General features: G+C 33.0%; 3 protein-coding genes across 3 annotated transcripts; 2 read left to right on the plus strand and 1 right to left on the minus strand.

The window, feature by feature from the left end:
- The first annotated feature begins 1,172 nt into the window (after positions 1 to 1,172).
- On the plus strand, positions 1,173 to 18,466 carry LOC132278394 (uncharacterized). The gene is made up of 18 exons (XM_059780185.1): positions 1,173 to 1,611; positions 1,708 to 1,733; positions 1,826 to 1,927; positions 2,214 to 2,284; positions 2,418 to 2,463; positions 8,665 to 8,725; positions 9,685 to 9,738; positions 9,936 to 10,016; positions 10,614 to 10,653; positions 10,842 to 10,951; positions 11,256 to 11,366; positions 12,490 to 12,606; positions 13,116 to 13,205; positions 14,822 to 14,954; positions 16,025 to 16,091; positions 16,217 to 16,323; positions 16,654 to 17,084; positions 17,680 to 18,466. The coding sequence occupies exons 1-18, from the start codon at positions 1,417 to 1,419 to the stop codon at positions 18,313 to 18,315; spliced, it is 2,478 nt and encodes an 825-aa protein (XP_059636168.1). The 5' UTR covers positions 1,173 to 1,416; the 3' UTR covers positions 18,316 to 18,466.
- Positions 18,467 to 19,683: 1,217 nt separating this feature from the next.
- Positions 19,684 to 20,400, plus strand: LOC132277091 (uncharacterized). Its single transcript, XM_059778825.1, has one exon. It carries the CDS (start codon positions 19,826 to 19,828, stop codon positions 20,198 to 20,200), a length of 375 nt encoding a protein of 124 aa, XP_059634808.1. The 5' UTR covers positions 19,684 to 19,825; the 3' UTR covers positions 20,201 to 20,400.
- Positions 20,401 to 22,810: 2,410 nt separating this feature from the next.
- On the minus strand, positions 22,811 to 23,516 carry LOC132278395 (EPIDERMAL PATTERNING FACTOR-like protein 6). Its single transcript, XM_059780186.1, has 3 exons — positions 23,453 to 23,516; positions 23,119 to 23,174; positions 22,811 to 23,032 (listed from the first exon to the last, which is right to left on the minus strand). Exons 1-3 carry the CDS (start codon positions 23,514 to 23,516, stop codon positions 22,811 to 22,813), a joined length of 342 nt encoding a protein of 113 aa, XP_059636169.1.
- Between the last annotated feature and the right edge of the window lie 1,283 nt (positions 23,517 to 24,799).

Here is a 24,799-nt window from a genome sequence, read left to right on the forward strand (position 1 = left end):
ATTTCCAATATGGCGGACCTTGCTTAATAGAAAAATTAATTGAACAAGAATAATCTCAAAAAAGAAATTCCTTTATATTGATTAGCTAGGTGGAAACCAACCAATGAGTGTTCCTGTGCTTGACAAAGTTCTGTTTTAAATTAATTTTGTGGACACACAAAAGATTGACTGTGTCATAAAGTAGCACAAAGTATATATGCTTTATATTGATTAAACACAGCAGAAACCATGGAAGATGTGTCTATATATACACACACACCAATCACAACAAAAGCTTGGTTACAAAGACGTCTTGCCTTTCAATTTCCACATTCCCTGTTTGTAGTATTATACGGAGTACTTCTTTTGTTATATAGCAGATATGATTCTCTCATAAAATGCAATTAAACTATATTTAATGTATTCCAATGGCCAAAGCATATCCATTCTCCGACGCATCCACAATGCTTGACCCATTAATCAAATATATTATTTTCAGTGGTTTTAGGAAGCTTCTTCAAATTTGATTCTTTTTGTTTATGGGTGGCAACTGAAACAGGTTGGACCGCTGGAAGTATAACTGAAGCTCACGCACCAACGCATGAACAAATAAATTCTAATTCAAGTCTGATTCCACTTTCAATCTTAATTATTTAATTCGAATCTAATTCATCTTTGAATATTTTAGATTTATTGAAATTTCAGACTAAAAAATTCAATTACTCACATGACCAATCTTTCATATTAAAAATTTAAAATATTTTTTAGTTAGTTATTATATTACTCCTCAAGTACAAAAAAAAAATTTAAAACTTAATGCAAAATTCTATTACCACCTACCCATTTCTCATTAAATTTCTCATTTTTATTTATTATTTTTATTATCTTTTTTCTTATCTAAATATTAATTATACTATTTATCTTTATTTTATTTTTAGTGTCAATTTATCATAAAAAATGAAAAAATAAAATAAAATAGAGATATAACAAGCTTGAAGCTGTGTCCTCCACTCTAAAGTCCACGAGCCCCAGGCCTTCGCCCAAGGCCCATGATCAAACTCTCCGTTTGGATCGGGCAAGCCAGCAAGTAGGCCCACAAGCCCTACTCGGGCAACCCGGCGATGGTGGTCCATTGTTTGAATTAGTCACTATGTGAGGTGGTCTGCTCTACTCCTCTGAGATTTTGTAGATTGAGATTTGTTTAGTTGATGGTTTGTTTTTGTTAAGGTTTGGGCTTCAGTTTATTCTTGTTGTGGTATTGTATTTAGTTTTCTTGTGTTGGTAAGTCAACCTAACCCCTCTTAGGTTTTAGAAAATTACTGTAATAATCAAACACGACATCGCTCTACCAACGCCGATTCGACGACAGTTTGATGTTACCTAATATCACTGGACTTTCCCAAGAAGGCAAGTAGACAAGAGAAGTAGATCCTGCGAATGGGCGGGGACTGTAGGAAGTGGGACGAAGACGCCTATAGATACAATATTTTGCAGGAGAGAGAAATTCAATCTCGAACCGTCTTCAGAACCGCATTCGCCCCCTCTCCCAATCCCAACCCTGACATCATCGTCGCCGCCTCCAGCGACGGTTCAATCGCTTCTTACTCCATTTCTCACTCTCTCTCCTCTCTCGTAACTCCCCTACTCTCTCTCTCTCTCTCTATATATATATATATATATAACATACACATATATATTTTGACTTCTTGTTTATTCTTCTGGCTGCAGCCATTGGATTATGCTAGGGCTCAGAAGTAAGTGTATTTAGTCATGATAGATTTCTTTAATTTTGTGTGGGGGTCGATTAGGGCTGATTATGCTCAACAATGTGGTGGAATTTGTGTAGCTTGTTGGTGGTGACCGAACCTAATTGCTTCATTCAGGGGCATGATGGACCTGCTTATGACGTTAAATTCTACGGAGACGGCGAAGATTCTTTGTTGCTGAGGTCCGATTTAATACTAACACATATCTCTCTCACACACACATTTGCATGTTAAATTTGTGTGCGTGTGCTTATTTTTTCTTTTTTAGGAGTTCATTTCATCCTTTCGTCTGGTCTTACTATTAGTTCATCATGTCGAGGTCAAATTACTTGTGCGAAATAATGTGGTATAGAATACACATGTTTAATTAATATTGAACTGACTATTACTTAGGAATTGATCCGGACAAAGCATAAGTTATTTATGGTGAAAGAGAAATCTTTGCTAACTTAGGCATGCATTATGTAGTTGTGGCGATGATGGTCGGATTCAAGGATGGAGATGGAAAGAAATTTTGAAGTCAGAGGTTCCTTTCCAAGGTAAAGACTATGGACTCTGTAATTTTTCTATGAAATGATATGCTTAATGAAACATTCAGCTGTTTTTTAATTACGTTTTAAAGCTTCAATTCTCATTCCTTTTGTTCTAATTGTTTTGCGCTTTTACTTGCAGGAGGCCATTTAAAGCCAGTACTTCACTTGGTGAATCCTCAACATAAGTTAGTCATCCCAAAACTTGAAACATAGTACTATCCATTAGTCATGACTGCAGAAATTCTTCAGTTTTCATGTTCTTCTTTTTGGATGAGAATCCTTTTTGCCTGCATCACTTTTATCGTCTATGGCTTGCAATTTAGATGCACTTTTTTTTTTGCATGTGTAGTTTCTAAGATTATTAGATGCATTCCCATTGCAGTTGCTCAAGTATATTGAAAAAACCTCAAGTGTGAAAAATTTGATACCATACGTAGTTCATATAAATGTGTATATTGGCAGTTAGTATGTTAAACACAAGTGTCCGCATGTGTCAGTTGAACACTTGCTATATATCACAAAATGAGCAAAAGAATCTGTGTATATTCCCTTTAAATTACAGGTCCTATAATTTTCTTTCTGGTTCTTTGGCATTGATGTCACCTCATCAGTCTCAATCTACCGAGATATGTGCAAAGCTAAATGTCTTCTCTTATTAAATTAGAGAGGAATCATAAAAAAGTCTATTACGCATAAAAAAAGTCTATTACGAAGGCCATACAATTGATGTCATGACTCACCACTCACCACTGATACAGATTTGTAAAATCTAAGTGGCTTCTCTGCTTAAGTTAGACTATAATTGTAAAAATTCTCTGAGTTTTAGTATTATGCATGTAGTACTCCATCCTAAAAAGTCGAGTATGATTATATTGAATCCAAAAATAATCTTGGACATTGTATGTGAATTCAGTTCATATGGTTTGGATGGTCGGATAGATGTGAGTTTCATACTTGGCCAATTGTGAAGATGCTAAATATTGGATATTTCCGGTCTATGCATCATGGTGTTAATTTTCATCACTCATTTAAGGGTTAAGTGCATAAAACACCCCTATAGTATGCTTATAGTGCATATCACACCCCTCACGTGCAAAAAACACCCCTAAAGTTTCAATTTGGTGCAAATAGGTCCCTCTGACAAATTGAAACCTTATTCATTGTACCATGGCTCGTGATTGTTGGGACTTGGTGATTGGTTTGTTTGGGATTCTCTGGGTTATGCCAGGAACCGTTAGAAGGTTTATTGAGGCTTGGAGAGGTAGCCATGTGGGGGCTCATATTCAGGATGCTTGGAGGGCTACGCTTCTGTGTGTGTGGTGGTGCTTATGGCTTGAGAGGAATAGGAGATATTTTGTGGGGAAGAAGATGTCGATTTCTATACTTAAGTTTTCTATTTTTTCTACTCTTTTTTGTTGGGTTTCAGGGAGAGATCATAGATCTTTAGAGGAGATTGTCGATTTTCTGGCCTCTCTGAAGGCTTAGTGGCCCTTTGTGGGTTTTTGTATTTCTTTTGGGTTCCGCTCCCCTTCTGAGTGCTTTTATTTAATTTTACTTATAAAAAAAAAAAAATTAAAAATAAACCTCAACTTGACTAAATTATCCTTACTGAACTATTTTATAAAATATATAAAAATAAACAATTTTGTAAAATGACCGAAAAGGACGCTATTGGAGGACACCCTCTCACATGCAAAAAAACACCCTTAAAATTTCAATTTGGTGCAAATAGGTCCCTCTGACAACTTTAAACCATAAGTTGACTAAATTACCCTTACTGAACCATTTAATAAAATATATAAAAGTAAATAATTTTGTAAAATGACACTCTTGGAGGACACCATTTCACATGCAAAAAACACTTCTAAAGTTTCAATTTGGTGCAAATAGGTCCTTCTGACAACTTTAAACCCTAAGTTGACTAAATTACCCTTACTGAACCATTTAATAAAATATATAAAAATAAATAATTTTGTAAAATGATCGAAAAGGACGCTATTGGAGGACGCCGACAATGGACAAGTAAAAATAAAAATAGAAAATAAATATAAAAGTATAAAAAAAAGTAAAGATAAAAATAGAAAAAAAAAAAAAAAAACAAAAATAAAGTGCAAACTAAAGAAAACAAATCTGTCCCAAACTCCAAAAATAGTGTACACTGATATTGAGATTTCTTTTATTTTTATTTTATTTTATTTTTTTTAACAGTATTGGTACGAAAAAAAATAAAATAAAGAAAAAAAAAATTAGTAGAAAACAATAAACTGAAATAAAAAAAAATTCAAATCTTTGTTCCACAAATTCTCAGAGTTTAAAAAAAAAAAAAAACAAAAAAAGTTTAGAGATATAGATAAAGATTTTTTTCTTTTTTTTTTAAAAAAAAAATATAAGGTAATGTGCACATAACACCCCTATACTATGAGATTAGTACTATATATAGTTATATACCCTCTTGGGCATTTTCGGAAGAGTAAAAGGGCAAAACGGACATTACAACACTAATTTATGTCAGATTTCTGATTGAGGGGTATTTTTGCACAATTTGAAAAGATTAGGAGTGTTTTTTGCACACTTTTTCAAATAGGAGGTAAAACTGCTACGCGGAGTATACTTTTGTAATACCTCTAATTTTAAAAGGATAGTGTCGGTATTTATTTATTTGTTTTAATTGTATTTTTAATTATTTAATTGATTATTTGATTAATTGTTTATGTGTTTAATTGAATTAGGTATTACTTGATTATTTAATTATGTGTCTATGTATTATTTGTATTTGTCTATGTATTAATTGTTTAATTAGATTATGTGCTTAAATGGTGTTTTGATTAATTGTAAATTAAATGTTTTCTTTTCTTTTATTATTTTATTTTATTTTTCTTTTATGGTTATGGTTAGTAGTAATAGGCCAACCAATTGGGTGCCATGGACTACTTGGATAGGAGGTTGGATGTGTATGGATTATTACCCATGGATAGTTGTGTATGTATATATATAGATATATATTATATACATATATAAAAAGGAAAGTAATTTATTAATTACTTTTATGGTAACTTGGGTAGTAATATTTAATCTGATGTATATGTTTTATATTTAAATAATAAAAATATACGTAGATTTGATACGTGTTATGTTTTAAGTTATTTTATAATATTATGTTAACTTAAGTATTATTGGATAATCCATTAATAAATAATGGAATGTGTATAATTTATTTATTTAATAAACATATACATAAATTATATACGTAATATATTTTACTTACCTTTTTAATATATATGAAAGGGAAAGTAATTTATTAATTACTTTTATGGTAACTTGAGTAGTAATATTTAATCTGATGTATATGTTTTATATTTGAATAATAAAAATATACGTAGATTTGATACGTGTTATGTTTTAAGTTACTTTATAATATTATGGTAACTTAAGTATTATTGGATAATCCATTAATAAATAATGGAATGTGTATAATTTATTTATTTAGTAAACATATACATAAATTATATACGTAACATATTTTACTTACCTTTTTAATATATATGAAAGGGAAAGTAATTTATTAATTACTTTTATGGTAACTTGAGTAGTAATATTTAATCTGATGTATATGTTTTATATTTGAATAATAAAAATATACATAGATTTGATACGTGTTATATTTTAAGTTACTTTATAATATTATGGTAACTTAAGTATTATTGGATAATCCATTAATTAATGGGATGTGTATAATTTATTTATTTAATAAAGATATACATAAATTATATACGTAACATATTTTACTTACCTTTTTAATATTTTAATATTAATATTTTTTTAAGTTGACTTGGATTGGGAAAAGGGTTAGGGTTGTTTTATTTAGCCTATAAATATATAGCTATAGGTTGCAAAAGGGGGTTAGAAATATTCACGCGATATATTCTAGAGAGAGAGAGAGAGTTAGAGAGGGAAGGAGGAAAAGGAAGGAAGGAGGAAACAATCCTGTAGAGAGAAGATCAAGGAAGAAGAAATTTAACTTTCGATCCGAAAGTTTAAGGCAAGTTCTTCTTCTATCTCTTTCCTTTTGATTCGTGTTTCTATGCATGCCTAGGAAATTTCAGGATTTATTAAACACATAAAATTAAATAATTATGCATGTTTAATTGGATTAGAACATAGGTTTTATGAAATTGGTTCATATCTGTTTTTGTGTTATGAATTGATAAATGCATGATTTTGATTTAATTTTCGGTGTGAATTTTTATATGTTTACATTATGTATTTTTCATATCTGTGGAATGATGGAACGTAGAAATATGCTTAGGATTACTGAACACTAAATAGGAACTTGGTTTGGGTTTAAATAAATTTAAATAGACTCAATCATAATGATGCTTGCTATTTGAATGTTTTAAACAAACGAAATGATTTAATCTTTTAAAATGTTCTAGCAATTAAGATTAAATGTGTAGGATGAATTGGATATGGATAATGCTTATTTGACGGTATAATAAAATATCATCATGTATAAGATTCAGTTTGTGTAGGACATATGATATAGGAAGCTTAAATAAATAATAAGTCATTCCTATTTTGTGATAACTTGATATCATATTATCATAGTTATTTCTGGATTGCTTGATGTATTTCCTTAATCATTACATCAATTGTTGGATTGTGTGGTTTAATGCACCGGTATGGGATGGTGGCATTCTAGGGATGGATTAACTTATCAGTTAAGTCCAACCTATTTTATATAAGGGAATTGATTAACTAAAATGTTAAGTCCTACTTATATTTAAGTCAGGTCAGCTGAACAAGTTGAATGACTTATGGAGGATTAATTTATACTGGATAGGATGGTTACTAGATTATATATATATAAGTATGGTGCCATGATATGAGCTTGAGTCTCAGGATCAGTGGTTAGGGCGCGTATATCGCTAGGGATGTGTAGCTAGATATAGTGTAGTTGTGTACCCTGGTAGGTCTAGGTACTCATGCCCACTATATGTGTGTTTTGCATGTTGCCTACTATTCAGGTTGAGACAACCCTATAGTCTAGTGAGGTTCCTTTAGTGTGTGTGTGTATATATATATATATATATACGGACTACTAGTTACTGTTAGATTGACTAGGATGTATACGTGTATCGGATCTCTGCTTGGACTGTAGTAGAATAGAACTTGTTTGTGGGCCTGACCCACCATTATTTTTCAGGTGTTCGTCAAGAGTAGAGGTTGTTCGTGCTGAGCGGGGATCAGTTTACTTTATTCTTCCGATGCTACATAGGAGTTCCTTTATGATTCAGTTTCCTGATTTAGACAGTTATTGTTGTCATTTGTTTAGTTTAGATTTTCTAGGGTCCACACAGTATGGATTCCCGAGTTGTATTTTGGAGGATTAGTTGTATCAGAAGAGTTTATTAATCAATGGAAATATATTCTGAGGTTTATTATTAGATTATCATTTTAGTTTCTTGTCAGCATTTTATTTATTCTTCTTTATTCTTTTGTACTCTGTGTTCGTTTATTATCAATTTGTTTTGATATCCTCGGGTATTCGGGCGTGGGCCTGGCCAACCCGCATTCGGAAATCTGGGGTATCACAACTTTAGGGGTGTTTTCTGCACTTGTCCCTTCATTTAATATTTGCTCTTTTTATAAACTCTAGTCTTTGCTTCACTAGTATGTAAGATTTATTAATTAACGAGAAGCTTGGTTTAGGTAGAAATTAGAATATCCCACCTCCTTCCCCAACCCCAACCTCCTCTTGTCATGGAAGGAGATGAAAAATCAAATTGGAGAAACTTGCTCTCTCTCTTTCTCCAAGAAAAAGTTTTCATGTGGGTTTTGTTAGGTTTGGATTTTAAAATCTAGCTCAATTTGATGGAATTGTTTGATCTTAAATGACATCTTCTATAATCTTGCACGTGATGGGATATTTTTTTGGTTTCGCCCAGTCAAATATGTATTTTTTGTAATGTGCTCCCTTCAAAATGGAAGCTCAAGTGCAAGATTGTTTATATTTGTTCATTCTTTTACATTTTCTATAGAAAAAAAATCTTATTGTTGATGATGGATTGGTTATATGGAAGAGAGTGATTTTTTTTATTTTTTATTTTTGAAAAAAAAAACTTCAATGATACTTTTATTTGCTATATGTCTGTCAAACACTTTCTTTTATACTTAGCCAAGGTTTCTTTATGTATTTCACTGTTCTTGTCTTTGTTTTTCATATTTTTGTTCTAAGTTCCTGTTACAGCTATTATGATATCCTTTACTTTATGTTACCCTAATTTGGGTATTCGTTTGCTTTGATATTTGGTCCATGCTTTCATATTCACCCTTTATCATCTTTCTTCTTACCCTAAATAAAATTTCATTTCTTGTTTGTCTCCCAGAGGTCCTTGGGGTGCTCTTTCTCCAATCCCTGAGAATAATGCCATTGCAGTTGATAATCAGGTTTGTAATTTGGTTTTCTTTTGGGTTTTCCATCATGTCTAGTCACTGAATATGGTTGTTCAGATCTAGATGCATTACTGTAGATACTCTAGTATTTCTTACATTTTATATTATTCTGCTGCTCCACCCTAGTTATAAGGTTTATCCTTTTCGTACTTCTATTAGTATTTTTCTTACTTTATGTTGTTCTGCTTCTCCACCCTAGTTATAAGGTTTATCCTATTCTTACTTTTATTATTATTTTTTTCTGCTTTTTGATTAATAATAGAACTCTCTGGTCTTTAATAAGTTTTGGTTCAGTTGGCAGCTTTGCGAACTGCACAACCGAAATCTGTAATTGAGTGTATGTGAGCGGGAACATTATCACTCGTAAATATAGAATTTGTCAAACCTTAATATCTGGTCGCAGTTCCCACTCACCTCAGCCAGATGAAATTTCAAGCGAAAACTTCTTCAGATCACAAAAGCAAACACCTCCACATCCTCATCTGATCTTAGAAGCCTTAGAGAAAATAAGAGTGTCATCTATTCACAGCACCTACTGGGTGATTCATGTAATTCCTATTTCCTACTGAAGCTTCTTAAATGGATGACCTAGAAGGTCTTTGTTTTGGATAAAGTGTAGTATGTCTATGTCCTGCAGGACGGCACTGAGAATGATGATTGTACAAATTAAAGATAGTTTTCCTGTATTATAATTGCATGCAAAATCATCTGTTTTACAGCTTCCAAGAAGTGTGGTTGTATTTGTATAATAAAAAAGAAGTATGATCGTGCCAAAAGAATCACATTTACAGTCTTATGACTCTTATCATCCTTACAAGGTTTTTCACATTAATCTTGTCACGATCAAGTTGATTTCCTGGCATAATCCATATAATTAATTGTCTAGAATTACTACTTTATATATTTCATTTCCAATATACTGAGTTTATAATTTTTCCTTTCTTCTACAATAGAGGGGATCCATATTTGCAGCTGCTGGCGATTCTTGTGCGTATTGCTGGGATGTGGTATGTATACATTATGTTGAATATATTACCTGTTGATGTTTTTGCTCCATAGAACTTCTTAGTTTTTCTTTTCCTCAACATATACATTTAATATTCTTTTTTCTTCTCTTGCTGATCTGATTCTTCACGACCCCTCTTCTCTTCTCTTTATGATGATGAAGTGCTCTGATTCAAAATATGTCTTTTGAAATTTTTAGGAGAAAAGTGAAATTAAAATGGTGTTCAAGGGACATTCAGACTATTTGCATAGTATTGTTGCTCGTAATTCCAGCAATCAGGTCTAGTCTTCTGGATACTCGTTATTCTTCTCTTTTATTGCTCACTAGGATCAATTTCAAATTGAGGTGTGGGAGTATATATATTCAATTTTTATTTTGTTTTTGTCACTTGCGACTATCGTTGTGATGTTTTAAATTGGTTGACTGGCTCTATATAAGTGGAATGTTTCTTCTCTTTGATATCCTCAGTTGATTTTAGTGAAGAAAGTGTGACAAATTTCAACAGCCTGTAGATTATAAGTGCTCATTATTTTACACTTCAAGCATGACCTGAAGTAGTCTGAACTTCTTTAAGAGTGACTTCTTTCCCCCCTATTGTGAAAATGTTGATATGGAAAACTGATGAATGTTTAATTTTGTCCAATTTCTCAAATGCATCGTACATATCTCTGGATAAATGTATTCCTACCCAAATATTTGTATAAATTTGTGGTCCTAGAAAAACATAAAATTGTATTTTTTAATTAATTTTCTGGGCCTATATGTTAAGAGGTGCTGTGTTATCTGGGTATTATATAGGGCCTTGACCACACTCCTGCAAGATTATCTTCATTATTTATGTTCTTAATATTTTTCCTCCTTTTTTGTCATTTTCAGATCATTACTGGTTCAGAGGATGGGACAGCACGGATATGGGGTAAATTTGATATATTGTTTTATGAGTCCAAAATTTAACTAGACAGCTGATCATCTTGTTTAATTCTTCTTGTTTCTTCTTCTTGTTTGTCATATTCTAATTGACACTCACTTCTTTATATATATATATATATGTATGTATGTATGTATGTATGTATAATTATACATGTATTCTGTGCTTTTACGTAGACTGTCGAAGTGGAAAGTGCATTCAGATAATAGACCCAGGGAAGGATAAGAAGAAAGAACTCTTTCCATGTGTCAGTTGCATTGCCCTTGATGCCAGTGAGAGCTGGTTGGTAAGGTTTCATTTAGTGAGGATGTTATTTTAATTTGGAGGAAATTTTGTCTGGTGTGTCTTATTTCTAAGTCACTCGCAATCGTTATTACATTTGAAAGCATGGCTAATTGCACTGGTAATCTACTGAACATTTGCCAAAAATGTGGCCACAAGAGATTTTCTTTTACGGATCAAGGTGTTCATTTAATACTTCAATTTGCTAATTAAACTTCTCAATCTCTCTTCCATTCCATAGTCGTTCGTTGCTTCTTTTCCTTTTTCCTTATTCTGCAAATTTTTACTTTTCCAATTTACTATCATAGGCTTGTGGTAGTGGTCGGACTTTATCAATTTGGAATCTACCTGCTTGTGAACGCATTTCGAGGATTTCCACTCGTGCTTCCATCCAAGATGTAGCATTTGATGACAATCAGGTAAGTTCTTGCATTTTCTTGATGCAAGTCAATTTTTGTCTCTCTACTTTGATTAAGATGTTATTTCACATGTAGTTTTCATCATTCTTGAATTGACTTTTGGAAGGTTGAAACCTCTAATTCTCCTCCTTGTCCTCGTCCTAATTTCACTTGGGTGATTCAATAATGCAATATATTGTCAACTTATTTCGGTAAATATTTATACCTTCTATTTGACCGCTTCGTCATTTTGCTGTCTAAGATTTAGTTTCCAACTACAAAGTTTAGTTTTTATTTATTTATTACTATTCAATCCATTGATAATCAAGCTTTCATTAACAAAGAAACCATGGATGCGTATCAACATCCACATTTCAGCTACGCTCATTGTATGATTTCTTAACTACATAACTTTAGGTTCTATAAAGTGATTCTTTTACATTTCAGAAGCATTCATCCTTCCATGTAAATCATCCTGATTTATTTTTATAAGCAGTGTCATCTTCTATCTCTCCTTCTCTTCCATTCGATCTCTATATAACATTAAAATGTTTTCAGATCCTCTTTTCACATATTTTCTAACTCATTTGAGAATTTCTAAGTTCCCAACCCCACCTTTTGTAGTTGTAAAAAAGATTTTTCGGAGCTGCTTTTTTTTTTTTTTTTTTCTTCCCCTGAATAAACCATGTCAATTAAGCACTTTCGAGATGACCAATCCATTAACTTTTAGTTCCATAGTTATTGAACTTTTCTATTTTAAATGATCTTTTTCTTTTTCTTTTTTTTTCTTCGGGAAGTTCAAGCAAACACTTGTTAATACTACCAAGGCTCGGACACTGAACCTCTCTCCATTTGGGGAAGAGAGCTTATACCAACTGGGCTAGTGCCTATTGGTCTATTATAAATGATCTTAGTATTGTATAAATGTGCTTTTTCCTGGCGGGCCTGCTTATTATGCCTCCCTCCGTGTCCCTTCCTTCAACAAATAAAAGACCTTGTTTTTGTTATTGGCACATTTCTCAATGTGGTGTTACTCTTCAGTTTTAAGTTTCGTTATTCTCTCTCTCTCTCTCTCTCTCTCTCTCTCTTTTATCCCTGCTTTCAAATTTTTTCTTTTTTGAAATATGTTTTATATGCTTTTCAGATTTTAGCAGTTGGAGCAGAACCATCACTCAGCCGATTTGACATGAACGGGGTCATTCTTTCACAAATACAATGTGCTCCTCAGTCGGCATTTTCTGTATCCTTACATCAGTCAGGCGTATGTTCTACTTTTATCTTTTGTCTATTCATTTTTTGATTTATAATTTTCTTTCAACTTGTTATGTTGTTCCAACATATCTGCTTAAGGATTTGATCACTTAATTCATCCATTTGTATGGCTATTGTCACTTATTATTTATGTGAAAATCTGAACTGAATTAAAATTAGCACATGTATTTCACTGAGATGGAACATCTTGTGCTGAACCTGAATCCTTAATAATTATTGGAGCATAAGAGCCTCACGTGGACGCATATTGACACTTGTTCTTACCTTAATTCCGAGGAGTCAGCTTCATCGATTTCCTCAACACATGCGCACAAACTGAAAAGGAAGAATTGATTTTGTAATAACATAAAAACTCAGCTATATTACAGGAGGCATTGTTTCAGTTTAGAACAATACTCTTATCTTGTTTGGATCATGTATTCTGTAATCATTAAGAACGCGATTACTTACTAATCAGTAGTGCTATACTGTGCTTCTCATGATGTTGAACTTTTTCAGGTTGTCGGAGTTGCTGGCTACGGAGGTCTAGTAGATGTTATCTCACAGTTCGGAAGTCACTTGTGCACATTCCGGTGCAATGAAGCTCACTGACCTTTCGGAGATATATATATATATATATATATAAGGGAAGTTCACTGAGCTTGTACTTGTAAATTAAGTTCATTTGAATGGAGTATGCAGTGTGACTGAGGGAACAGAAGAAAGGCATGCAAAGCAATTTACAAGTTAAGGGTGATGAATGTCCAACTAACTATTGCTATTTGGACTCTGTAGATTATGGAAGAACCCTTTCTTAATTTATGTGTAACATAATTTGTGATTGTGTACACAAGTTTTGGATGAACAAAAATTGTTAAATTATGTAAGACTGTGCAAGATTAATGAAAGATTGTTGTTATTGTAATACTTGAAATGCTGAAACATTTTCTATTCTTATTTTCCAGTACTTGGAAGGATTTTTTAAAAAGTGGAAGAATTCAGGGCACGATTTTATTATTATTTATTTACTATACATATTTATGAATTAAGGAGCTCTGGTATCAAATCTGTGCCAATTTTCAATAGTTTTGTGAAGAGGTTTGATTGCCTTTACTAAGCTTGTACCTGTTCTTTTGGCAAGCCCAACACTATTCATCATTAGCATTTTAGCTCTTATGGGTTGGAACTGTCATTATTTGAAAAATAAAGACCGATTGCCAATGATTTAAGTGTCAAAAATGAATGTATAGACAGTTATGTGCAATTAACCTAATTTTTTATTTATAGATATATTGTATATATGTTGTGCGATAAGAATAAATCTTCGCTAGAATTTTTTTTTTTTTTTTTTTTTTTTTTTTTTTTCTCGTTATTGGCAAGAAACTTACCTACTCACTTTGTTTATTTGGAGATTTGAATTCTTATTATCCACTTTGGGAGGTAAAGGTGATATCACTCGGCCTTAAAGTAATTTGACGCGTAGACATAATAATAATATATTTAAATGAAACTAATTTGAGTTAATAGTATTTTATTTAAATGAAACAGACTATTCACACATTCGGTTATCATTATCAATCAAGTTAATAGATTTTTTTCACAATTATATAATTTTTTTATTACTATTTTAAATGATTTAAAAATTAATTTCTACCATTATTAGTTAAAAATATAATAAAACCGTGGAAGAAGGGGAGTACAAAAAAAGAAAAAAAATAGAAAAGTATAAAATTAGGAATTTTGATAGTGAAATGAAAATTTCAGAATGAATGAAAATAAATAATATAAGAAAATAAAGAAGTCTAATAATATATGGTTGCGTTAAAAACAATAATATATGAAATACTTACGATAAGAGTGATTAGTTGTAGTCTAATAAAATAAGGAAATAAAAATGTTATGAAGATAAATAATATTAGTTTCAGAAGCCTTAGTAATATAAGGAAATAATTTTTTAAAAACGACAAATAAAATAAGGAAACAATAATTTTAGCAATTGGTTGATCTAATATAATAAGGAAATAAAAATTTTAGAAAATTGAAGTAATAATTTTAAGACCAATACAATAAGAAAGGGCAATTCCTAAGTCGGCCCTCATTGTAAAATTACTAATAACCCAAAATAATTGTGTCCGATTTAAAAGGGTGTTATTTTTTTGGCAACATAGAAGGCTATTAAAAGGCTTTGGGAAGGGACGTGTATCGAATACCTAGAGTTTTGATAAATAGAACCCCCACTCTCTTCGCATCTCTTTCTCAACTCCACGGCGAAGATCCGAGGAGTTTGGGAAAACCCTAACTTTCTCTGCATCGCTTCTCTCTCTTCATCCACAGTCTCGAACTCTTCATCATCACCAGGTATTTGTTCAAGCATTATGTTAATCGAACGGTGGCTTTTAATATAAAATCTGTGGAAATTTTTTATACCTTCTCGTTAATGTTACTTTATAGTTTGTGTGTATTTTTGAATATATATTTTTTTCCCGTATGGTGATTTTATAAAACAATTGAGCTTCACCAGTAACAAAGATCCCAGCCTCCAAAAGCGCGTTGAATTCAAAAAAGAACGTAAAAAAGCGCGTTTTGTGAATAGAGGTTTGATAAAAAAAAAAAAAAAAAAAAACGCACGTTAATCTAGGTCAAAAGCGTTTAACTAAACACAGCTAGGACTCTATCACCTATGACTCTTAATCGCGGACTGCCATTGTTACCATAATGTCTCTCTCTGAACAATTGATCGCTTGATCCAAAGTTATTGGATTTATATAATATATATATATATATAGTTGATCAAAAGTTATTGGATTTATATAATATTATATATATATATATAGTTTACTATTTGTTTGTTTGTTTATTTTGTATGAACGTAATATTTAATGTATTTTATTACTAAAAGAATCCCATATTAACTAGAAATTAATATTTTAATTATTTATATTTGAGTAATGTACATGTTTATTACTACTGTATGGATAATATTAGTAATAAAAGTGTTTTACTAAACAAATTTAAAATACTTTAAATATAAAGTGCTTTTACTAATAACTCTTTTATGACAGCTCTGTTAATAAAAACTCTGCTAATAAAATCGCTTTACCATTACAATAGCAACCCCAAACAGGTTAGTATATTAAATTTGTAAAAAAATGAGTTGAAGGTCAAGAATGAAAGAATATGAAGAACCTTTTATCAAGTTGTGTTGTGTTCTTGTTTTGAGACCCTCTCTCTCCCTAGAAACAGATACATCCATGTGATAGTTGAGTTATACTCATTGGAGGGAAAAAAGAAGAAGAAGATGTTTTGTGAGGTGTAATTGAAATTTTAGCTAAATATATTCACCCAAAATAGTTGGGATTACTTGTTAGGTATGGATAGTCATGAAATTGTTCACGCTTCGCTTATGAGTTTTGTTGGATTATTTGCAGCCATGGCGGATGTAGGACAAGAGCGAGGAGAGTACGATACTCGTCAGTTTGATGCCAAAATGGAGTTGTAAGAACTTATAACATTATTTTCTTGCTTTTTAAAATATTAATTGTCGAGATTTCAATTTAAATGTAGAACTATTTCACGGTTGTAGGCAGATGCTAATTGTCTTCCTTGATTTATGGATGCAGGCTTTCAGCTGATGGGCAAGATTTCTTTACATCATATGATGAGGTTTATGATAGTTTTGATGCTATGGGTTTGCTAGAGAACCTTCTGAGGGCCATTTATGCATACGGTAGATCTAATTATGCATCAACTCTTTACTTGCCACATACTTTGTATCATAATGTAGCATTGATTGAATTTTTAAGTTTCCATGACAAATTTATTGCCCCCAATTTTGTAGCCGCCTTTTCGTTGTTCACCTTATTACTTTTAATTGGATAAGATCTGGCCACAGAGGTTTTCCCATATGTTATGTATTCATCTAGTTTATCTTGTTTTGGTCGGAAAACGTGAAATATTGTATACTGATGTGTTCTGAAGTGTCACTTTGCCTCCTTGCTGTTGTTTTTCCCTCAAGTTACAATTATGATTTATTGACGAAGGATGGTTTCGTATATAGGTTTTGAAAAACCCTCTGCAATTCAGCAAAGGGGAATTGTTCCCTTCTGCAAGGGTCTTGATGTAATTCAACAGGCTCAGTCTGGAACTGGAAAGACGGCAACTTTCTGCTCTGGTGTCCTCCAACAACTTGACTATGGTTTAATGGAATGCCAGGCGTTGGTTTTGGCACCTACGCGTGAGCTAGCACAACAGATTGAGAAGGTTATGCGAGCACTTGGTGATTATCTTGGAGTGAAGGTACATGCTTGTGTTGGTGGAACCAGTGTTCGCGAGGACCAGCGGATTCTATCAAGTGGGGTTCATGTTGTTGTTGGCACTCCTGGGCGTGTATTTGACATGCTGCGAAGACGGTCGCTCCGTCATGATCGCATTAAGATGTTTGTACTGGATGAAGCGGATGAAATGCTCTCTCGAGGTTTCAAGGATCAGGTCTTTTAAATGTGTTCTCTACATTTTTTCTGTAGCTTAAATAGATTTAATTTAAAGGCAATATTTTATTTATAACCTAATAACCGAGCAAAACAGAAGCAATAAAATTTTAGAGTAGTATTAAATAGATAACTTGACTAGCTATTTGGGATCAGCTAGGATTGTTATCTGGTCATGTGCAAAAAGGCCTTGTTATTCAACTCTAAGGAGGATTGATTTGAATCAAGATGAAGTAATATTAGGACAAGATAATGTTAGAAAGATTATTGGTTGAGTCCATGAAATATTGTGGACTTTAAAAGAGAACTTTGTTTTTATTAGATCGGGTTTAAATAATTTCTTTTTCTTGCTATATTAGAATTTAAAATTGTTACTGATGGATTTACCTCATGCTATACATTGCCTGAACTTGAAAGAGGGTTATTCTTGGAAACAAAAGTTTATAGTATATGATGCAGTTATTATGAAAATCACAATTTCACATTGTTACAATCATTATTAGCCAAATCCGAAAAAGTTGGCTTTTCCTCAGTTCTTACATTCCTTTTCGGATGATGATCCTTTGTTGTTCTGACGATGGTTGTTTTGCTTCCAGATCTATGATATATTCCAGCTTCTGCCTTCAAAAATTCAGGTTGGGGTATTCTCTGCCACAATGCCCCCTGAGGCCCTTGAGATCACAAGGAAGTTTATGAGTAAACCAGTGAGGATACTTGTGAAGCGTGACGAGCTTACCCTGGAGGGTATTAAACAGTTTTATGTCAATTGTGAAAAGGAAGACTGGAAACTTGAGACTCTGTGTGATCTGTATGAAACCTTAACTATCACCCAGAGTGTAATATTCGTGAATACACGACGGAAGGTTGACTGGCTAACCGACAAGATGCGTAGCCGAGACCACACAGTGTCAGCCACCCATGGAGACATGGATCAGAACACGAGAGATATTATTATGCGTGAATTTCGTTCTGGTTCCTCTCGCGTTCTCATCACCACTGATCTTTTGGCCCGAGGTATTGATGTCCAACAAGTATCCCTTGTTATAAACTTTGATCTCCCTAGTCAGCCTGAGAACTATCTCCACCGTATTGGACGTAGCGGACGGTTTGGGAGGAAGGGTGTTTCCATCAACTTCGTAACGAAGGATGATGAGAGGATGCTGCAAGACATCCAGAAGTTTTATAATGTGGTTGTCAAGGAGCTGCCATCAAATGTTGCGGATCTCTTCTAATGCAATTTTGTTATTATATCATTAGTTAGAAAAGTAGGCAGATCTCTCCATATTTCCTGAGGATAATTTTCCTAATTTAAGATGTTTGAATTTATCTAATCATCAAGTAATATGAGTGATGCACAGTGTCAATTTTTAAGCATCATTTCCAGATTGGTTGTTGTTGATATCCGTTGAATTTATCTAATCATTCAGAAGTTTTGAATGCCTTTTTGTTGATGAGATGTTGAGTTGGTGTTGTTTTGAGTATAAATTTATTATCAAGATTTTATGCTCTTTATGTATATAAAGAGCTTGAAATATAATAATCATGATCTACCCACAATTTACGCTGAACTTTATTAATTTACTTTCGTTCAAATTGTTTTATTATTATTATTTCATTTTTTTATATACTTTTTTAACAATGTTGCATTGAAGCAACTTTGTGACCATGATCCCATATAATTTTATTGGTTAATTATCAGTGAAACATTATCTTTATCATATAAGATTCATGTTCTGTCTATTGTATGAATAATTTGTTTGCAGATTTCAATCCATCATCTACTAGTATCAATGTTTTGACTATTTTGTTCTACTTTAACCAAGTATTCTCTAATCCATAGTGCTTTTAGTGTTCAAGACTGATTTGCAGACCAAGAGAATTCAACATTTTTGTTTCTTGCAAGAAAATAAGAACCTTCGACCTTCAACTCTGAAAGATTTGAAGGTAAGACAAATACCACTAACAGCCTGCATTCTTTGATGAACTTTATTCTTATATTCTTTCTTTTTTCCTAATGTGGACTGCATTTTTTTTTTTCCAATGAAAATGACACGAGAAATATGACAATAAAGATGGAGAGAGAATAGTGAAAATGAGAAAATGAAAGTAATAACAGTTTAGAGCAGCATATTCAACTTTTGGGTCCTATTCTCATTTAAAAAAAAAAAAAAAAAAAAAAAAAAAAAAAAAAAAAAACCAACCAACCTTTTGGGTGCTATTTACGATTGCGCTACTTATCAGTATATAATTAGTTGATGAAATATCTAGCATTTCTTGTTTTGTAATTTTAAGGATTTAGAGAATAAAAAATTATTTAAAAAAATAATTATATAAAAATAAGTCTTTTTATAATTTAATTTTCAAAAAATTTGAACAAAGTAAAAATTAAAAAAATAATTATATAAAAATAAGTCTTTTTATAATTTAATTTTCAAAAAATTTGAACAAAGTAAAAAATTTTGAACTGTAATTATTGTGTAACAAACCAAGTGACAAAAAACTATTCTCGGGGGCACACAATGATTGGGAAGTTGGTGGAAAGATGTGGTAGCAGCGTACCGAATCCAAACCCACTTCTAAAATACCACCGACGCGGACAAACTGTTGACGTCAAACAGTTCACAGAATAACATGAAACTGATCGGTGAAAACGCCACAAACCCAGATATCATCGAAGCCCAAACCCCATTCTTAAAAAAATAAGTATTTTCTAGAGAGAGAAACTGCATTTCTTCATTTCCAATGGAAGATTTCAGATCCAAGTCATGTGGTGATGGAAGGATGCAAACAGAGAGCTACAACTACAATGGACACAAACCCACACCTTCCAATGTCCAAGATTTCAGATGTTACAGTGCCTCACATGCATCATCATCTTCTTATGCACAACCACCACAGACCCAGATGGAGATTGTCAAAGATGTGAAGCTCAAGAAAGGCAAGTCCATGAATGGGTCATCAAAAAATTGGAGCTTCAATGACCCTGAGTTGCAGAGGAAGAAAAGGGTGGTCAGCTACAAGGCCTATACTGTTGAAGGGAAGGTCAAAGGGTCTTTCAGGAAGAGCTTTAGGTGGATCAAGGACAGGTACAATCAGATGGTGTATGGTTGGCGGTGATCACCCTTTGGTATCATTTTCATTACCATCTTGATTTTTTTTTTTTTTTTTTTTTTTTTTTTTTTTTTGTGTTCTTCTTATTTTGTACTAATTTGGGTTGTATAAGTTATTGACAATTAAGTTAGGATTATGTGTTGTATTTGGTTATTAAAGGCTTATTGATTGATTATGGGCAAGCTTTATTTATGAAGTTTGATTTACTTGTTTTGTACTATTGAGATTGCTGTTTGATCTTCTTAAGATGTGAGCTATTTGGAGGCATATTGATATTTTTGGTTCCTAATTGTGGTTTTTGCTTGAATTTTTATTGTTCGTTTGAAATTTGGGTTCTTTAGATAATTTTGTCGAATTAATGAAATGCATATTACTTTGGTAGTCTAATTAAGCATGTTTTGCTTCAGTAGTTCAGTGTATCCTTCAATTTAGTGTTATGAATGTATATGTTCTGATCTGTCAATGTGGTTACTACTTCCAGGCTCATTTGTAGATTTCAGGTCTATAGATTGGACTGTTTTGGTTGTTTCTTATGCGAGTTTATGGCTCTCTTTGTCATCCCGCAGCTCATATTGTTTTTCCCAGTAAAGTCAATACTTGTGACAGTCTAGAGAAGCAAAAACCCATATTTTCAGTTCTATGCATGATGCCCAAAACCTCAAGCAGGTATGTTGATGAACTTTTTTTTAGTTGGTACTCACACACACATGCCTCCACTGAGACTTGAACCCCTAACCTCCCTTTGAGAGGTAGGAGTCTAATACCGTTAGGTCACTGACCTGTTATTTAATGAACTTGCTCTCGCCACATTGACCTTTTTTATGTGGTTTGGAGGTACATCTGCCAATTTGAAAATGCATGTTCCTCAACATTTCATTTGGGAGGAAAAGGATACCAGATTGGGATCTTTGTATTACCTTTTAAACAAAACCGAAGTCTCATTTCCTATAAAGTTTCTGTATATGGATTTTTGAGGCATTCCTGTCCTCTCTTGTTCTTGGAGACTGTTGGAGACCAAAAAGGGTGGCTTCAGCTTCAGTTTTCCCTCATGCTTTTCCTTCTTCATTTCACTCCTAAATCTTCTGTTTGGTTCAGCATTGCTAGGAGTTTCATTGGTTATTATTCTTAAACACATTATTAAGTTGTAGAATCTGATGATTCATAATTGAACTTCATACCTTTCTTTTCAACTCCAGCTCTATATGCTCTACTCAGTAAAGAACTTATCTGACTTCTTTCAAGATGTAAGGAACAAACTTGCAAATTGATCCCAATGATATTTAGAAGTCCCATTTTTTAGAAATTCAGCCTGGTGACCATCAACACTGTTTTCCCACTCATAAATCTTAATATCCACTATTGGGGCGACTATCACTTTTCCCATTTGATTTTTGAGGATACCATTACATTTCAGAACATCTACCATTACATTTCAGAACAACCGGTGTCCTTGAAAAATGAATGTCCAGGTAAAAAAATAAAAAATAAAATAAAATAAAATAAAAAAATACTGAGGTTCTTGCATTCCTCTTTTAAAATAGAGCATATGAAATTGGTCCCTCTTACATAGTTAATCAAGGAAATCGGCTCCATTTACTGCGCCGATTTTTCCACTATGCTGGTGCGAAATTGGAATCGCCTGAGCTTGAATTTGTATTATTTCTGTGTCTGAGTTCTGGTTTGCAAAGTTCTTGGCTGTAATTGCAAAGTTCTTGGCTGTAAGTCCAAGAGAGGTGGTATTGGTCTTCAAAGCAGTTCTAACATGCTTTGGTTTGTGCTTAACTAGCAGCAGTCTGGAGTTCTTTGTTGTGGCTGAATTTATGTTTGTTGGTTTGTTATATAGTTTGGAGATCCCTTCTCTGTTGTTTGCTTTGTTCGCTTCGTAGTACCTGTTATTAAGCCCCATTGTGCTGGATTAAGAGTTTCTACATTTAATTTTTAGCATGTTTTGTCCATTCAATGCATTGTCTTTAGGTGGCTTTCAACAGAACAACTAGTTTTTAATATTCTGAGGACCCATATTTGCTTATTGAGTTGGGTGGTCTAGGGTTTATCTAAAGCTTTCTTTCTTTTCTTCCCCGCACCCCCCAGGCACCACAAGATAGTAGAATGTGACGCTCTGTTCTAATCCAATCTTTAGTTGCAGGAACTGTATTTCATTTTGTGTGAGAGTACTACTTGCCTTAAAAAAAAAAAAAAAAAAAAAAAAAAAAAAAAAAAATTGCTCTTAGTCTGATTATATGTGTGTAGAAGAGTATGAATTTGGTTTTTAAAATGTTCAAACTGCTCTGAAGCTACTCAACAAATTTTAAATTCTAATATCATTTCCTACTTTGGTTTTATAAAAAAATCAAAATTATTAATTTAAAATGTCCAAACACTGCAATATATGTCAATTAAAGACAGCAGAGATAATATAAGCTGAAAGCCTTTACATAGCTGCTTACATAAATACCATACTCTTAGCTAAAACATCAACTACCCTATCAAACATTCATATTCTCTAGAGGAAATAACAAATAACTGCATCCATATATATATATATATATAGAGAGAGAGAGAGAGAGAGATGGGGTGCTGCTAATGCTATGTGATGTTTTAAGTGCAGCAAAGCATTTATGGGTTGAAGAAAGCAGTGCCACATTTGCATTTCCATCCCTCAGGTTCATAATTAGCATAATGGACGCCCACATGGTCAGTGGTTGTGGGCACTTGAATGGCATTACACGGTACACAATTTCCACACTTGTGCTCACAGTTTGGTGGCCTTGACCCAAGTGCGCTCAACATTTTATATGCTTCTTCATCTCTATTTACTCTTTCCATCCTCTCACCTCCCTTCACAATACAAAAAGCAAACCAATAAATATTGTATATATATATATATACACACATTTGGGGAGAGGAAAAATAAAGGAAAATACCTGTTTGGACACAAAGACAACCTGTGGCTGTGGGGAGAGTAAGATTTGGCCCTTGTCTGATCAAACCATAAAAGGTCAGTACAGTGGCAGTGACACATCTTGAAAGAGATCAAAAACAGAAGCAAAAATGTTTCCAGGAAAAAAGTTGGGAAATTAAAAACATTTGGGGATCAAAACATACTTTTTAAGGAAAGGTTATATGAAAAACTTATTTCTACTGAACAGGTTAAAAACACATTGTGAGTGAAATTGACTTGCTAAGAAAATGAATGATTGAGAGTCCAAATAGTGGAAAAACTAAGGAAGAAGAAAAAAGTGTCCACATGTATCTAACCTTGGTGGTGAACACTGTTGTCATATGGTGTAAAAAGCCTGCTTGCTGCAGACACCCATCTCATTACATGCAGAATAATTAGTAGAAAAGTGCAAATTCTTCTCTTCATTTCTAACACAAGGCCAACTGATAATAAGAGAGGGAGGTCTTAAGCTTTTTATCACTCAAACTTGCTAGTGGCCAAGAATAGTGAAAAGAGCTACAAAACAACGAACTTGGGACCCTTCAAGTTATACCTTCAAAATAGACACACTTGCACACACATATATATATATATACAAACACACACATCCATATAACGATGTATTGATTCTTGGGAAATCTCTCTGAGTCTCACCCTCTCTGTATCTGTGGTCTGGTAGAGATGCCAGTCTCTCTATCTCTCTGAGTTGTCCTGGTGGAGAGATTAGCTTACCAGACACAAGTGATTCTGCCTTCTTGACAAAACAGTCTATGTTTGACAATTCACTAATTCCTTTTGACAATTCACGAGTAAATAGTTATCATAGAAAATGAAAATTTCTCTTTAAACAAATAAATTAATAATTAATTTACACCTTGAATTTTGTAGCAGTCTGTGTTTAGCGTGAATATTAGCTAGATTCTGAATTTGAATCTCACAATTCAAGTTAGTAACATTTCGAATCATTTCTCTTTTATGAAACCTTCCCGCTAAGTAACAGTTGCAACTATTGAAAAGTCAAAAGTTTAGTAAAAGTCTGAAACACTACTAAACAGCCAGATCCTACCATCCAACTTTTAAGTCTAGTAAATACATCTCCAATATAATAGGTTAATTGTTTAATTCTCCATATGAGACAATATGGGATGTGTGTGAATTTCTTTTTTGTCAAAAAATTAAATAAAATACCTTGTTATATAGATCACTAACATAAGTGAAAGAATTGGGGGTGATAAAAAAGCAGTGCATGGATCATTTTTCAATGGGTTTGGAGACTGAAGTCTGCTCTGGAATAGAGAGGGTAGGGCTGTGATGGGTGCAGTTTACAGAACAGAGGCACACAAGAACCAAAGAGAAAGAGGTCCCGTATACAGACACGTTAGACTAGAAAGAGTTTTTTGAGGAACGCCAGAGATTTATTCAGAAATTATTTGATCTCATTGCCAGTACATTTATGAAGTTCAATGGTACAAATTGGTATGGTCCCCTATAGAGCCTATAATGCAACATAGCTCCACCAGCTGTACACACACACACACACACATATAGTGAGAGAGAGAGTGGAGTATTACTACTATAGTAGTACGTAGAAGAGCACTGCCATGCCATTCATCACTTTCTCTCTCTTTGTTGTTCAGCTCTCTCTAGCTGACACTGGGACTGGC

This window comes from Cornus florida, unplaced genomic scaffold, assembly GCF_030987335.1.
Source record: "Cornus florida cultivar Cherokee Brave unplaced genomic scaffold, ASM3098733v1 CherokeeBrave_3.0.0_Hap2_Chr10, whole genome shotgun sequence".
NCBI classification, from domain to species: domain Eukaryota; kingdom Viridiplantae; phylum Streptophyta; class Magnoliopsida; order Cornales; family Cornaceae; genus Cornus; species Cornus florida.

Excerpts from the sequence above, each read along its gene's own strand:
- LOC132278394 (XM_059780185.1), top strand. The coding sequence starts at position 1,417 with ATGGGCGGGGACTGTAGGAAGTGGGACGAAGACGCCTATAGATACAAT. Across the intron at positions 2,464-8,664 it reads TTGGTGAATCCTCAACATAA|AGGTCCTTGGGGTGCTCTTT; the intron begins GTTAGTCATCCC and ends TTTGTCTCCCAG. Across the intron at positions 17,085-17,679 it reads CTCGAGGTTTCAAGGATCAG|ATCTATGATATATTCCAGCT; the intron begins GTCTTTTAAATG and ends TTTTGCTTCCAG.
- LOC132277091 (XM_059778825.1), top strand. The coding sequence starts at position 19,826 with ATGGAAGATTTCAGATCCAAGTCATGTGGTGATGGAAGGATGCAAACA.
- LOC132278395 (XM_059780186.1), bottom strand. The coding sequence starts at position 23,516 with ATGAGATGGGTGTCTGCAGCAAGCAGGCTTTTTACACCATATGACAAC. Across the intron at positions 23,175-23,452 it reads CAACAGTGTTCACCACCAAG|ACAAGGGCCAAATCTTACTC; the intron begins GTTAGATACATG and ends TGGTTTGATCAG. Across the intron at positions 23,033-23,118 it reads TTGTCTTTGTGTCCAAACAG|GGAGGTGAGAGGATGGAAAG; the intron begins GTATTTTCCTTT and ends TGTATTGTGAAG.